This window comes from Lepidochelys olivacea (assembly GCF_965140295.1).
Source record: "Lepidochelys olivacea isolate rLepOli2 genome assembly, chromosome: 9".
NCBI lineage: Eukaryota > Metazoa > Chordata > Testudines > Cheloniidae > Lepidochelys > Lepidochelys olivacea.
In genome coordinates, this window is record NC_140419.1 from 97600608 (window position 1) to 97616214 (window position 15607).

Sequence of the window (15607 nt, forward strand, 5' to 3'; positions counted from 1 at the left end):
GAGGCAGGTGAGAATCAGGCCCCCAAAATACCCCTGTAATGCTCCAGACTTTACTGAAGCCTTTTTGGGGCCTGATTTTCACTTACACTAAGGTTGCTTTATATTGTTCTGGCTGCGCAAAGGGTCCTTAAGTCAGTGTACATGTAATTTAGGCCCCTTTAAAGCCCCTTTACACTGCCCGAGCAAGCAACCTTAGTGCAACTGATAATCCGGTCCTTTGCCTTAAAAATTACCACCTTTGCTACCACCACTGCAGCACCACTGATGGTAGCAACCGTGGGAGAAACATGAGAGTACAAAGGGCACACCAGGAATGTAGGCTCAGAGCCATCCTCTTAAATGTGTGATGAATGCAAAATGACAGATTCCCGATGCATAAGAAAAAGTTGTGTTTATACCATAAGCAGCACGGTAAAGTGTAACGTTATCTTAATGCCTTATAGCAAAAGTAACTGCATAACGCTAAAGCCCTGATCCTACAGTCAAATGGCTGTGCCTTCACAAAACCCTATTAAAATCAGTGGAGTACAAAAGAGTTCCCTGTTGTCACCCTCATGCAGAGGATCAGTATCTAAACTACCGTACACACTCCCATTTAAAGGCTTGATCTCAAACACATTGACGTCAATGGGAGTCTTTTTCTTGACTTTAGTGGGCTACAGACCAAGCGCTAAGCTCCGCATCCTGAAGTTCTTGTAGATCCTAAACTGTTCTTATTCAGAATGTAAACTCTTCAGTGCAAGGAACTGACTTGGTGTTTGCCATGAAGCACCTAGCACACCTGTGGGAACTTTAACATAACATTAATAAATAATAATTAATATCATCTTGACTTCTGTGGGAATTTTGTCCAAAAAGGGATTACAGGAAGGAGCCCCAAACGCACTGAAGTCATCTTACATTTTCAAATACTTTGCTTCGATTTTAGTATCATTTAATAACAAAGTTGCTGACAGATGCAAAAAGGTTCTGTTTCCACTCCAAGAACACTTCAGTTTAGAAGACAGGAGAGCCACTTGTGCATTTTAATACACTTTCATATTACACATAAATCATTTTTGTGGTGTAATGGTATGGTGCCCGCAGCTATTAATGTTTACAGGAATTGAAAATGTTCATTGAAAGATAATAGAAACCAGACATTTAGTAACATTTTCATTTTGCATGTTTAAATATTCATAACTATGTTTATAAAACCCCGTTTGTTCTCCTGATGCTCTAGCGATTGTGTTTATGAAATGCAGTATTTCTTGAATGTCCCTTCTTTGCATCAATTTTTTTTGTAGAATGCTATTTCATCAGATTGTGACACTGACAATTAGCTTTTATGTAAAAGATTGGCCAAGATTAACAGCAGAAAATTACAGGAAAGAAAACATTGTCAGAACCAATAAATGTTTCACTGATGCATCTGTAACTCTTAACTTTGTACAGGACATTTGTGATGGCTTCATTCTTACACAATGACAATGTATTGTCAATCTGGAGGTATAAATTTATTATTCTACTATAAAACAATGAAACCTAGAAATAGGATACCAATAACAAAAAGTTAAGTGCTGGTAAGCTTTCAATAACAAGTGTTCTCTTTACTATATATATTTTCTTTCAACGTTAAGTAAAATAAACATAAGCAGCTCAGAGTCACTTTAGTATTACAGTTGTTCTAGTTCCTTAACAGTGTTTTTAAAAGTTGATCAAGTAGTCTTAGTCTGAAATTGGGACTATAATAGATGTAGACTTCATTGCAATGTCATCCTGATTAAAAACAGCATCACACGGACTCTACAGTAGAGTATGGTAGGTTTAATAAATTAAAACTGCATAGAAATTAGGATATTCATAGTAACTAGTGTTTGCAAAAGTTATCTCAACAGTTGGGCCCACTGAAATAAATGGAAAGGTTTCCACTGACTCCAGTGGATGCTGGATCAAGACCTTAATCCTCATTTGTTTGGCTCGTTTTTCTGGTGCCCAGCTTGAAACACCAAATGTCACAGGAGTAAACCTTGGTCTCACTGACAACACTGAGAGTTCCCTGCATGGACCTCTTGCAAGACTAGAAGTAAACATGAAGGGGGGAAACAGGGAGGAACAAATGACACATTTTGACTTTTATTTTATTTTGCATCATGTTGATTACTTATCATATATCAATTGAATGTTTATGAAAACATTAGAGCAAATAATAGAATCCTCATGTGAGATTCATTTTAAAATAAATGTATAGACGTTAAAATACAAAATAGCTATAAATACTATTATAACATTGCCAGCTCTGGCAATATATAATACACACACACACACACACACACACCCTAGCCCTATGCAACCCCTACAAGGACTTTCTGCAATTGTTACAACATTTTGCAAAGCAAACAGTTCTTGTAGGCTAGAAATGCACACAGCCCTTAAGGTGTGTGAACCAAAGTATTGAGGGTTTATATCTACTGACACAATACTACCAGCAAGAAGCCATGTCCTGGACTGGCAGCACATCCATTGCTCATCCTGCAACATGAGCTCCCTCAACTCCCATTGAAATGAACAGCAGTTGAGAACACATGGCAGAATAAGGCCCTAGGCATCCTACGCCCAGTGGAACAGTGTTTATTCCACATAATACACTGGGCATAGGATGACCAGATGCCCCGATTTTATAGTCTGTTTTCTTATATAGGCTCCTATTGCCCCCCACCCCCGTCCTGATTTTTCACACTTGCTGTCTTGGTCACCCTAATGGGGCTGTAGAGGACTGGTTCACCTTCCTGCTCCTGCCATACCAGGTGCAGCCATGTAACCGAAAAAGAGACATGCTGGAAGCAGGGTGTGTCAGGAATCAAATGCAGTGAGGACCTGATCCAAAGCCCATTGAAGTCAATGGAAAGACTACCACGGTCTTCAGTGGTCTTTGAGTCAGGGCCCTTATCTACATGTTAAATATCCAAAATGGCTGCATAACAGCCATTTTGTATCTCTGGAGTTAATGCAGATTCAAACCAGGAGCCTCTGCCCTTCTGAAAAAGTCCAAAGACATGGGAAGTAATGTATATACAGTGCCACCACCCACATTTATCCTCAGGGTTTCTGTGCAATTAAAGCCTGCCTCGCACCGTCCTTAACTTCCCTCATAGCCAGATAGGTGTGTGTCTCTTGTTGTTACTCAGGATGTAGGGCTGGCTCCCGGTTTACTCTCATGCATAGCCTTTGTCTTTGCAAAGGAGATTTTAATGAAACTATGTGATCAGGCTCTACAAAAAAGAACTTGTCCAACTTCAGGCATGGCGAGCTTCCCACCTGGCTCATGACAAAGCCTAGTTTTAGCGATTCAACAGCTGATGCTACTGAACAAGCTGGCAACACAAAAACGCTGAGCTAAACGCTTTTTTTTATTAAACTTTCCTTGCTTACAAACCAATGGTACCAAGCAGCATGTGTGTACTTGAAAAATATCTAAAGAGCAGAATACCCTGTTTACTGAGCATCAAACTCAGCATCCCACAATCAAAACAGTGGAGGGAGGGATAGCTCAGTGGATTGGGCATTGGTCTGCTAAACCCAGGGTTGGGAGTTCAATCGTTTTGGTGCCATTTAGGGAATTGGTCCTGCTTTGAGCAGGGAGTTGGACTAGATGACCTCCTGAGGTCCCTTCCAACCCTCATATTCTATGAAAATATATCTGCTCATTCTTCAGACTGCTCACATCCCTAAACTCTGTATACAGAGCTCCCACTGATGTCACAGAGCCTGGAGAGAAGACAGCCTTAGCTTCTGGAGGCCAATCTGCCTAGACTAGGTTCCAAGCTCTTGGGAGTATTCTCATGGGCGTTGATGCCATGAATAAGCAAAGGTTCACAGGGGTGTGCCTTTTCAGGAGACGGCCTATATTTCTAACCAATGCTAATGTTGTAGCAAGGTTAAACAAGTGTCTTATTTCAACTGATGTGCAGACTAGCCAGTCTGAATCTAATTATTTGTTTTTACAGGCAGAGTTTTAAGATTATTTTTCTGCAGAAAATGTAAGGCTATCTCCTGAAGTGTTCCTCTCCGAGAACAGTACTATATCTCTGCAGAGACATTTCCCCACATAATTAGATTGACCACAGTAACAGCACTTGTGTTGGGGCAGTTGGGAGAGTCAGTCTAGTGGAAAGAGCACGAGCTAATATGCAGTGGTTTTAGATTAGAAACATTATAAAGAAGACGACCGGCAATGTGCACCATAGGACGGCACTCATCGCTCCAGAAACAAGAGAGTTTTATAGCCAAAATAGTTACTATAGGAACTTAATTAATGGGGCGGGAGTACTGAGACATGGGAGCACAACTGGTTGACATGCCTTCAAGCACCAGCCGGGGTTTAAGGCATACACAAACCTTTAAACAAAACATGATTTTCATAAGCTGGCACCTAAGGTATGCAAATATGCAAAAACAATCATACCCGCAAAGGAACCAGATTATTCACGGATCATAAAGCAGGGCAGAAGAGGAATGGGGATGGCTGGTCAGCTGCTTTTGCTTAGATTCTTTATTATGCAATGAAACCTTGTTACTGCTTTTAAAAAAACGTCCTGGGGTCTGTATAGTTTGGGTAAAATCCTGCTAAGCTGACTCTTGCAAGCAAGTCCAGTGTCAGTAACTGCGTCGGAGCTGTCAGCATGAAACAGGCCAGTCCCCTTTCTTTGTAAAGGCCGGGAGGCTGCGTGGGTAATGCACTTGGAGAAGAAAGGCAGAGCCATTATTAATTATGATGCATTGAAAGCTGACTAGCCTGGCACCAACAGTACAGGGGACATCTTTTAACCCCTCCCACATCCACATACCAGCAAAAAATAAAATAAAAAATGCTGGCCGTGGAAAGCCAGCAAAGTTAACTTGGGACCTTGGGTGTGATCAGGGACCGCGGCCATGAGCAGGGTGGCTACAACCCCAAGCATTTGACAGTCATGAGTCAGCCCTTCCCCAAGTCCTCAGATTTACTACAATAAAATCAGGAATTTAAAAAAAAAATAAAATGATACATGCCGGCCCATGGGGGAGCGCTGGCTTCCCCGTCAGCCTTTTCTCTGCGAGCAGGAGGGCTAGAAACTCACTTTTCTTTTTGTAATGAGAGCTGAGGATCTTTGCCCCCAGGCTGGGGCCTGGAAGAGGGGGAAAATCCCCCAGCCCCTACTGCAGGATAAAAACCAGGGGAGCTGCCATCAGGGCTTGTGCCCCGATTGGCTGGAGCGGGCCCCCTTTGCAGCTACCCCCATGGCCCGGGGGACCGTGGAGCAAAGGGGCAGCTTCGGGCTGCCTGCCCCACACACATGGAGGCGGCTCAGGCTGCATGCTGCACCCAGCCCGCTCCAGGGCAATTGAGGGGGTGGGGCTCCAGGGCAATTGAGGGGGGCCTCCACCCCCGCCTCCTTCCACTTTCTTTACCCCGCTGGTGCAGCTGTTTTGGGGGGGGCAGCCCGGGGCGACCCCCACTCCCGCAGAGCCTCCCCTGCCCAGGGAGGGGCGAAGCAGCCACGTGTCCGTCCGTCCCCCCCAGACACCCCGGGGAGCCGGTGCCCCAGGGCCCGACCCAGCCGGCCGCCATGCGGCTCCCCCCAGCCCAACCCTTGCGCCGGCGCCCCGGGGGGAGGAACAGCGGGTCGCCGGCGCTTTCAAAGCGGCTTGAAAGGGAAGCGGCGGGGGGAGGGGAGGGAAGGAGGGGCAGGCAGGTCCCAGTCCCCCTCCGGGCAGCCCCAGCCCGCAGCGCCAGGAGACCTTCCCCTCCCGCCCCCCCTCCCCCCAGGCGGGGATGGGGGGCGCTGCTGCCAGCTGCAAACCTGCGCCCCTCCCCCAAATACCCCCCCTCGCTAAGCAGCCGGGTTCCCGAGCCAGAGTGGCCCCCCGCCCCCGACATACTCATGGGGTGGGGAAGAGGGGGGCTGGGTTGCAGCCACTTGCCCTGGGGCCGGGTGGCAGCAGCAGCCCCCCCCCGGCGGTGCCTCGCTGCGGAAAGGCCGGCTCCACCGGGCCAGGGTTAAGCCCCGGCGACAAATAAACCGGGGCTTTGGTGCCACAGGATCGGAGCGTGACTCTCGGTGTAAATGAAAATAGGAGCCGATCCGGGCTGCCCGCCCTGGGGGCTGCGCTCCACCCAGGGGGCGGTTCAGCGGGGCTGGAGTACGAGCCAGCAAGCCGAGCCGAGCCGGGCCGGGCGATCCTCCAGGGTCCAGCAGCCTCCAGGCAGGGGATCCTCCGGGCCGGGCCGGTTTGGCATGATTCTCTCCCCCACGGATTTAGAGAGAGAACGCCGCCCCCTTGCGATTCCCCCCCTTTCTTCTGGGGGGCAGCGACTTAGCCCCCCGAGACACACCCACCACTTGTTGGCATATCCCCGTGTGCTCCGGGCGGTCGCGTCTCCGCCTTTCCAGCCCCACACTTCCCGGCGCTCCGAGTCCTTTCCTCCCCCAGCGAGCCTGGGGCTCGTAGGCTCAAAGCGGAGGCTCGGAAGACGGGGAAGGGCGAGCTTAACAAGCACCGGGATGCTTCCGGAGCTGCAACAAAAAGCGTCTGACAGCATTTAAAAGATTTGCAACGTCGGAAAGCCAGCCCGCAGCCCGGGCCAGCGACCCTGCCCCTCTACTTAACGCTCCGAAAGTTATTCCAAAATCCAATGGCCAACATTAGGGCTCCTGCACAGCACTGGAATGGACATCTCAGTTAAACCGAGCCAATCTGCATTTAGAGATTTATGTTACAGGTCCCGTGTCAGGACGGTGAACACGCAAAACTCCTTAACTTACTGTTAAAAGAGCATTTTTAAAATGAACATGGAGAATTGTCTAGTGCGACCTCAATGTAACTGGGAAAGGTTCAGAAAATGTAAAAAAAAAAAAAAAAAAATTTAAAAAAAGCTGCATTTAATTGTCACAGGGCAACAATCTATTGCATTTAGTTCTTATTTTATTAGTAGCATGTTGCAATACAAAACGTCTCACCTTGCGCTTTTTCTTTATTTTGCAGCGTGGCACAGGGCTGCTTGCTTCGGTGTAAAGCTGAGAACTTTAGTGGTGCAGGGTTTCCAATCCATTGCCTTGCGGTCCAAGTCTGCTCTGTGTATCGCAAAAGAAATATTTAGCTCTACAGAAGAAATCGAAATACATTTTTTAAATCAAAGATCATTCTTTCAAGTGGGAAAAGGAAAAGAGTATTGTAGAAACTAGCGAACTAGTCCTCATTTTGGAAGTGCAGGCATCGTGTCAAAGATCCTCATCGATCTGCTTGGTCTCAGGCGTTATTTCCGATCAACTTTTCCTTTTTTTTAAAAAAAAAAAAAAAGACTTGTGCATTTGATCTAAGTTGCCTAAAATAAAAGAAATCCTAAAGCAAGAAGTAAACAAACAGTATTCTCAGTCCAGCCCTTCCCAGTGTCAAGTTCAAGATGGGACTGTCTGGGGGAAACCCAGACATGAAAGGTGCAGCAGGGCTCCCATCAAATTACTCACATCCTTAGAGCTAGGGGGGAAACGCAAACAGTCCACAGAGTAAATTGCTTTCTCCAGCTGAACTGTGTACACCTTCAAATGCTGCCTTCCATTCTATATATGTACCCAAGTGGTGCTAGTCAGTAGCCATCGTATATTGTTAAATCCTGCAGAGAAGATATAACAATTAGTTCATTTTAATCACAAGTTTAGGCAGACTAATACAATCTATTTTTAATTTCCAATCCCAATACTTCTGGAAAGATGGCATTTTTATTAATTAAAAATGAACGGGGCTGTATTTTAACTTTGAGAAAGTTAAACAAAGCACAGGATGGTCCAAATGCAAAATGAATATTAGAAACAGCAGTCCACTCCAGTCTGTGTATATATTCTAAGATTTTAAGTTTTCAAAACTCAGGGAGAAAAAAACAGAACGGTGGATTCATTAATTGCTTACATCAACCGAGATCATTCTGATACAAATGAAAAATCTTAAATATTTTGGAGGGGGAAGTATGGAGGGAGGGAAGGTTTTGGTTTCTGTTTTTCAGTAGTAATTTATCAGGCTAACATTTCTCTCTTAAATTCTTCAATCTTTTCCCCATTTCCTGCCTTTCATTTCCTTAATACAGTCCCTGTTCACACACTGCCTTCATTACTAACCTAAAATTAGAAACCAAAAACTAAATATAAAAACATACCATCCTAAATTTAATGTATAAAGTGAAAACTGATAAATCTTCCTAAACATGACTAAATATTGGTTATCTTTTAAAAACATTTAATTATCAAACAGATATATTAGTTTTCTAGAATTGTGTTTATGCTCAGTTACGATGTTCCTTTGGCCAAAGAAAATAAATATCCAGGTTAGAATTTTATTACAAAAAAACCAGACAATTGTATTTCATATGTTACCGATTTTAATGGAAATAATTCATCAGCATCTCTCAACAACTTATTAGGTTTGCAAAATATATTCGTCAAAGAATTTCTATAGTGTTTTTCTAGAAACACTATTGAAGTCATCATAGGGTTGGCTATACAGAATAATTTTGATAACTGTGTATTAAGTTATATACAGCCAATCAAATCCACTTTTTTTTTCTTTTCTAATACTCGGAGAAACTATAATTCTTTTAAGAAGCACTTACTTTAATCTGAAGTAAACAGATGGAACTGGCTCTTTTACTCACCACCCAGCTATTTCAGATTCATGCTAAACCTCTTAAAAGCATATAGCTATAGAGATAGAGATATAGATACAGAGATAGAGAGGTGGGTGTGTATATCCATCCATCTATGGAGACATATGCATGCCTTTCTGCATAGGGTAAAAAGGAGCCACACACAAAGATAAAACTCATTGCATTTACCTTTTGATGTTTACGGATGCAGCACTGGGAGGCCGAAATGCAGTTCCTCTTCTTTGAAGTGCAAGATAGAGACACGTCATGGACACTCACAGGACAGGTCAGTAATATTTGATTCGCTCGCAGAAAGTGCAGGAACAAACATATGAAGCTCGAGGTGAAAACAAACCACTGGGATGTGGGGGCGGAGACAAGGAAAAACAACAACGACCCTCATTCCCCTATTGAAAGGAACACTGTATATTGCTAGCCTGCAATAGGGAAACCAATTCCTATAAAGGATGGGGATGAGATACAAACACCTTGATATGTGGTTACTCGGCCAGTGCTGGGTGTAAAGAGTAGTTCACAAAGCAATAAGGAAATACAAGACAGTGGTTCAAAAACTATTCCATTGTGTTCTTTCAAAAACAATAAATTTTTAATGCTAAAGCAGTTATAACCAAAAACTGTACAGAGTTTTGTAATTTGTTGGGTTTTTTTGTTGGGTTTTGGGGTTTTTTTTTTTTTGTTAGAAAACACTTCCCCCCCCCCCCCCATAAATATTGTTCAGTTCCCGGCACTTCGTATCAATAATTAAATTACAAACGATAAATATGGCATCATGGATATGTATTTACAAAAAAGGGTATTACAAAAAGGCAACTGTTTTACTAAACGGTCACAATCTGGGTAGAATAACACCACGGCCTCATCTTGAAAAATACCGGACGAACCCATCAGACGAGAATACATTCACAAGGATAATGCTCTGAGAGAGAGAGAGTGAGAGAGAGAGAGGTTCAAGACATAACAGGACTTTGGCACGGTTTAAGAATGTGAGTTTAAACAATCACCACTAAGGCGAAGGAGAATTTGCATCCTCATGTCAGCATCCCACCGAAGGAAGAAAAAGCCAAAAAAGGAGAGAGACAATAATAAAAAATAAAAAACAGTGTTCAAATGAAGGGAGAAGGGGAGGCGATTGGAAGAGGGAAGAGAGGAAAAAAAATCAAAGAAATTACTGCAAATGCCGAAACCAAACAAAAAAAAATCCAATCCTGAGAAAAGGACATGCTAGTCCAGCGTCTCGATCTTGCAAAAAAATTAAAAACCCTTTCCTGGATAATTGCAATGAACTGGATGTAGCCCTGTACGGTTGTTTGCCTGAAAACTCCATTTCCGTGTGATTGATTTTCAGTTTTCCTTTGAATTCATTTGGTCCAGTCTACAGTTAAGCTTGGCTGCTTTGTCCTTAGACGTACCATTCGTTAAAATTGGGTGGAAGTCCGGGGTTGTGGCTTGTGTTGCTTTGAACTGCTGATGGAGGACTTTTAGTAGAGTCTTTACTGTTTGCAGAACTTATAGTGGGCGGAGTGGACGATTCGTAGCCTGAACTGGCAGCTGGGGAGGAATCTGACCCTTGCGATTCGTGAACCTAAAAGGAACAGGTATAATATGAGAAATATCATGTCACACTGACACTCCTCGGTCCAAGCAGCAGAGTTCGAACACGACGAACAGCGCAGGATGACTCAGGTAAGTATTTACACTTCCTACGTGATGACACTAATACAGTCAACAAATCATAAATTATTCGGGGAATGGGAAACTTATCCATGCAGCTGCGAGATTGTAATTTTAAAGCGAGTTTTGTCCCTCCCCCCTCCTCACTGACAATCTGAAAATATTTTTCCCCACCATTTATGCCAGCTAGTTATTAGAGTTCGATTGCGGAAATGCCAGGCATTGACTTGAACACATCGTTTACGACTGTTCAGCATTGGTTGTTGATGTCAAAGTTTTTAAAACATGCCAATATTTTTTTCGCCAGTAATCGTTAGTAGCTACATATCCCTCACTGAAGAGCTATAGGACATGTTTTTCTATTCGGTCTCTGGAACAAGAAAAGAAAGAATGCAATTTACCCAAACGACTGTTATTACTGAAAGGGCCTAGCTATCAACTACAGCCTGAACTGTGAGATAAGAGCGAAAATATACAGTCCTACTGATCATTTTTATCAATCGGAGACGAATGTAAAATGCTGTTAACATAAATCTTTCCGAATGGGTGAATTGTGTCATCCCAAAGCAGCACCGATCATTGTTCAAATGTAGGGGGGGGGGGAGACAGAGAGAGAGAAAACGGGCTCCGAGATATTTAGTAACAGTAAAGCGATCAAGAGTTAATTACCTTCATGTGTTTCCTAAGAGAGCTGGGGTGCGTGTAAGACTTATCACACACTTTACAGATATAAGGTTTGTCTGAAGTGTGTACATGCATGTGCTTCTTTCTGTCACTACTGTTCGCAAAACGTCTATCACAGCCTTCAAATTCACACTTAAAAGGTTTTTCACCTGCAAAATTCAGAAAGGGTTAAAGGAGGCTACAGAGGAAAGGTTCACTTTGATTCCCCGCTAGCGGATCGGTCACGTTGGCAACTCACTTAAAACAATTAATTTGCTGCAGAGTGGAAGACAGACTCTCTCTTGGCTTTCGTCCGTCGTCTCACAAACCGTTTTCCTTCAATGTCAGTGGAAACGCACCAAGCATCAAACACTTATTTCTTTTTCCCTTAATTATTTAACTTTTATTTCCCTTCAACCCCCTCCTTTCCCAAGCTTTACCCCTCAAACACCTCGGCTGAGGTAGTATGCACACACACATACACACAAAAAAGGATCAGACAATAGGATTTGTTACGTTACAGTTAAATTCAATCCGTCCTTTGTTACTTTTAATTTGCCTCTTTCAAATGCAACGGTTGTGCTAAGCGAAGTGTTAAAGGCAGACTACCAGTACTTGATGTTGGGAAGGGGAGGGGGGCGCAAATCCAGATAAATTCTGGAGCAACAGACAGTTTTACAAGATGCGCTCAACAAGAAGGAAAATGTGTGGGTTTCCTGCCTTTTCTAGTTTTACTTCACTTTTGTGGAGACCTGAATTGAAGACAGAGCTCCAAATAAAAATACTTTGACAAAAGTATCACTGATTTAATTAGGAGATGTGCCAATCAAGACTAAAAAAGAACGGAAGTAACCGAAAATTAGATTGAATTAGCATTTGTATGGTTTCCTTAACAGAATGTACGCAGAGAGCTAAATCGTATGTAAAGCAATCCACACAAAACAATTTCTCTTTGCCTCATATAAACCCCCAAACCGAGCCAACAAAAAAATCGGACAAAATCATCTCTCTGTCAAGCTAGACTATAGAGAAGTAAACGATTGCTCTTCTTGGACTGAAATTTACAAGCGCGTGGAACATGCGGATGTTAAACGACCCAAACTCGCAGAGTGAGAAGTTTTAAAGAACCGCGAACAAACTGTAACTTAGCTCCAAACCGGGGAAAGTAGCATTTGATTCCCGCTTTTCGGTCTCGCACGGTGGGATCGATGGGGGGAGTATTTGGATTTGAGGGGGGGTTCTTTAATTCCCACCGTCTCATAATTCATGCACCCCGTTTTTCGTCTCCCTCCTTACCTGTGTGCGTCCTTTTGTGGATCTTCAGATTCTCGGACCTGGCAAAGATTTTCCCGCAGCCTGGGAACGGGCAAGGGAACGGTTTTTCCCCCGTGTGAACCCGAATGTGGTTCACCAGTTTGTATTTCGCCTTGAAGGACTTGCCTTCCCTCGGACATTCCTCCCAGTAGCAGATGTGGTTGTTCTGCTCCGGCCCCCCGACATGCTCCATCGTCACATGGGTGACCAGTTCGTGCATGGTGCTGAATGTCCGGTCGCAGCTCTTTTTGGGGCGGTTGATCTGGCTCTCCTCGACCCACTTGCAAGACAGCTCTTGCTTGATGGGCTGGCGCATGTAGCGGAAGAAAGCCCCCGGGCCGTGGTGGTGATGGGCCGCCACGTTCATGCCCATATTCATGTTCATGGGGTTGTAGCTGTGGAACTGGGCGCCGGCGTACGGGTCCGTGCGGGGGCTGGAGACGGCCCGGTAAGGGTCGGGCCGGCCGAAGAGATCCCCCCGCAGCCCCAGGTGCATCTGCCCGTTCTCCACGTGCCCGCCGGGCGAGGCGTGGCTGGGGCCCTGCTCGTGCAGCCCCGGGAAGAGCAGGTAGCCCGGGCTCTCCGCGATGCCCGGCGGCCCGTGCAGGCTGCCGGGGGAGCCGCCGAAGATGCCGTGCTGGGCGCCCCCGGGGGCGGGCTCCCCGAGGCCGGAGCCCCGCTGGCGGAAGAGAAAGTCCCGCGTGGAGCTGAAGGCGGCGGCCGCGCCCCCGTAGGCGGGCACCTGGCCGGCGTGGTGGTGGTGGTGGTGGCCCAGCGCGTTGGCATAGCCCGAGCCCTGCGGGGTGAAGGCCGAGCTCTGCCCGGACGAGAGCTCGTGGGCGGCCGGGCTGAGCTTGAAGGCGGCCGCGTGCGAGGCGTCCCCGAAGGGGCTCAGCCCCATCCCGGCGGCGGCGTCGCCGCGGCTGGGCCCCTCGTGGTGGCGGGGGGCCCCGAAGCCCCCGACGCCCAGGGCGGGGAACTGCGCCCCCCCGTCCAGCAGCATGGCCATGGAGGAGGGCGGGCGGGAGCCCGAGGGAGGGTCCCCCCCAGCACAACGGGCCAGGCGCGGGGGGACGAGCTCATGCACCGCGGGCGGGCGCCACGCAGCCCCGCGCGACACCGCCCCACGCGCGCCCGGCTGGGGGCTGCCCCGCGCCGCGCGCCCCAGCCCGGCTGCCCGGCTCCGCGTCCGGCCCCTCCGCTCCCGCCCGGCAACGTCCTTGGACTGCTCCCCTCACGCGCGCACTCCCCGCACATAAACCAACTCGGGAGCCAGCCCGCGCCCAGCCAATGGGGAGCCGGCTGGCACGGCGTCACCTGACCCCCGGCCGGCCCGCCCATTGGCCGCGCCGCGCGTGAGTGGCAGCGTGCAGCATAGACTCTGGCCGCTCGCGCCCCGGCCCGCGCGCTGATTGGCCCGCCCGGGTTTAGCGACTCGCAGGTGAGGTTAAAGGGTGCCCGCGAGCCCACATGTTTTGTTGGCTTGCCCGGCTCTTGGGGCGCGCGGCAGCGGCTGGGGCCGGGAGCGCATTAAAGGGGCCGCCCGCCCGAGCGAGGCGGAGCTCCCGGCTTCTCCCCGGTCCCAGGCTTGCCTCCCTTTCCCCTCTTCCTTGCACTTGGTCCCCGGGATCCCATGCACTAGTCCCCCCCCCCCCCGCATCCCGCTCTCTGTGCGTCCCCCCCCCCCCCCGTGTCTGCTTCCACCCACGTTTTAAAGCGTCCCGGCTGGGGGTGGTTTGGTTTGGTTTGGTTTTTTTAAAGAAACAAATAAACCAAGAAACGCGTGGGGAGCCACTAACGGGCCAAAGGAGAGATCAAAAGACACAGAGAGCAACGGGATAGCGGCTGTAGCCCTTCGCTGGTGCGATCCAGCTGCTGAAAAACGGCACCTTGATTGGAAGTCGTAAATCTCTCGTGCCATTAAAAAGAAAAGATTTAAAAACGAATAAAAATTAAGGCGGCATAAATCAGAGCGGCTCGCCAAACGTTTGCGTGCTCTCTCTTCCTGCGGGCGGCGGCAGGGGGGAGACTGAACAGCCTCGACTTTAAAGCGATTCTATTTAGGTGCTAAATTTGGTGGGCCTCGCTTAGGTTTAGCCGCCACACACCGCTTCTTTTTCCCCACAAGCAGATGAAGGAAATAAAATAAAAATAGAGATTATTTCAAATCTTGGGCTGAACAAGATAAAGGGCATAATCCCGCCATGTTCCTAAGCTTAAATGCCGTGGGTTTTAGCTCCACAAACAGTGTAAATTATTCGCTTTTATCAATATATAAATTGCTCTAGAGATGTGGACCAAAGTCTCAGTCAAAGTTGCCTTTTTTGTTTATTTTATTGTATTTATTTATTGATGGACTTTATTATTATTTTGCAGTTGCAACGTTCTGCCTTGAAATAATTATCTGCTGCAGACAGCCCCATAAATCCGCTCATTTTCTGTTCTGGAAAGCATTTGCAAAGAACTATGGGGAGCAAGAGTGGAAATAAAAGGCAGAAAGAAAGATGGCTGTAATTGTAATATCCTGAGATTTGCTGAGCCCCAAAGTCTGTCTATTGAGCTAGTCTCACAGGATTGCCGCCGTCTCTCTGCAGGAAACATAAAATCTGATCAAGTTCAGAGACGCATTGAGAGACTGCTTCAAGCAGCGCTTTATAACTGCAGCCCTTTCACATCCTTCCCCCCAATCAGCCCCAGGAAAGACTTCACATTCTTTATTTTAAGGTTTGAAAAAAAAAAGCCACCGATATAAAATCTCCCTCAGTAGTAACACCATCTCCCATCAAACCAATCAAAATTCACACTCCACATCCATCAAGAACATTCACAAAGTTGGAAGGTGAGTGAGTCACTTCTGTCTTAGATTATTGCATCTAGAAAAAAAACAAACAAACAATAAACCCCGCTTGCAATAGAAAAATAGTCGATTTAATGCAGATTTCGGGGGAGGAGAGACGGGGTTCTGGCTCCGAGGATACCGTTTGCTTCGGGTTTTGTTTCACACACACAAACACTCTCACACACACACCAAACAGGGAGGCATTTGCCTAAACGGGGCACATTAAACTCTGAGAATCAGTGTTAGAAAATAAAATGAACAAGGAAGGATTTAAAAACTCGGAGACTATGCAGTGGTTGTTCTTTGTTCGGTGCGGTGTGTGTAGATCTGAGAATATGCTTGAGGACTCTGATGGGGGTGGAGTGAGAGGAAGTGTGCGAAACTCAGGCCCAAAGCAGTAACCTGCTCGGCCGTTTTCTGATGGTCCATATCCAGTGCTCCTGGAC

General features: G+C 46.7%; 2 protein-coding genes and 1 long non-coding RNA gene across 4 annotated transcripts in view; 1 reads left to right on the forward strand and 2 right to left on the reverse strand.

The window, feature by feature from the left end:
• Nucleotides 1-1730: 1730 nt before the first annotated feature.
• Nucleotides 1731-9169, reverse strand: LOC311526269. The gene is made up of 4 exons (XR_014712982.1): nt 8843-9169; nt 7485-7630; nt 6978-7091; nt 1731-2059 (listed from the first exon to the last, which is right to left on the reverse strand). It is a non-coding gene; the product is annotated as an uncharacterized lncRNA (long non-coding RNA).
• Nucleotides 9170-9436: 267 nt separating this feature from the next.
• ZIC3 (Zic family member 3) lies at nt 9437-13459 on the reverse strand. The gene is made up of 3 exons (XM_084640303.1): nt 12305-13459; nt 11015-11178; nt 9437-10256 (listed from the first exon to the last, which is right to left on the reverse strand). The coding sequence occupies exons 1-3, from the start codon at nt 13329-13331 to the stop codon at nt 10074-10076; spliced, it is 1374 nt and encodes a 457-aa protein (XP_084496429.1). The 5' UTR covers nt 13332-13459; the 3' UTR covers nt 9437-10073.
• Nucleotides 13460-15096: 1637 nt separating this feature from the next.
• The window catches only part of LOC311526564 (uncharacterized protein), a 133511-nt gene continuing 133000 nt past the window's right edge, over nt 15097-15607 (forward strand). The window contains exon 1 of one of the 2 annotated variants that reach the window (XR_014713051.1): nt 15097-15161. The gene's annotated coding sequence lies outside the window, so the exon portion shown is untranslated. The remainder of the gene's footprint in view (nt 15162-15607) is intronic. The other variant, XM_084639724.1, reaches the window with a different exon arrangement.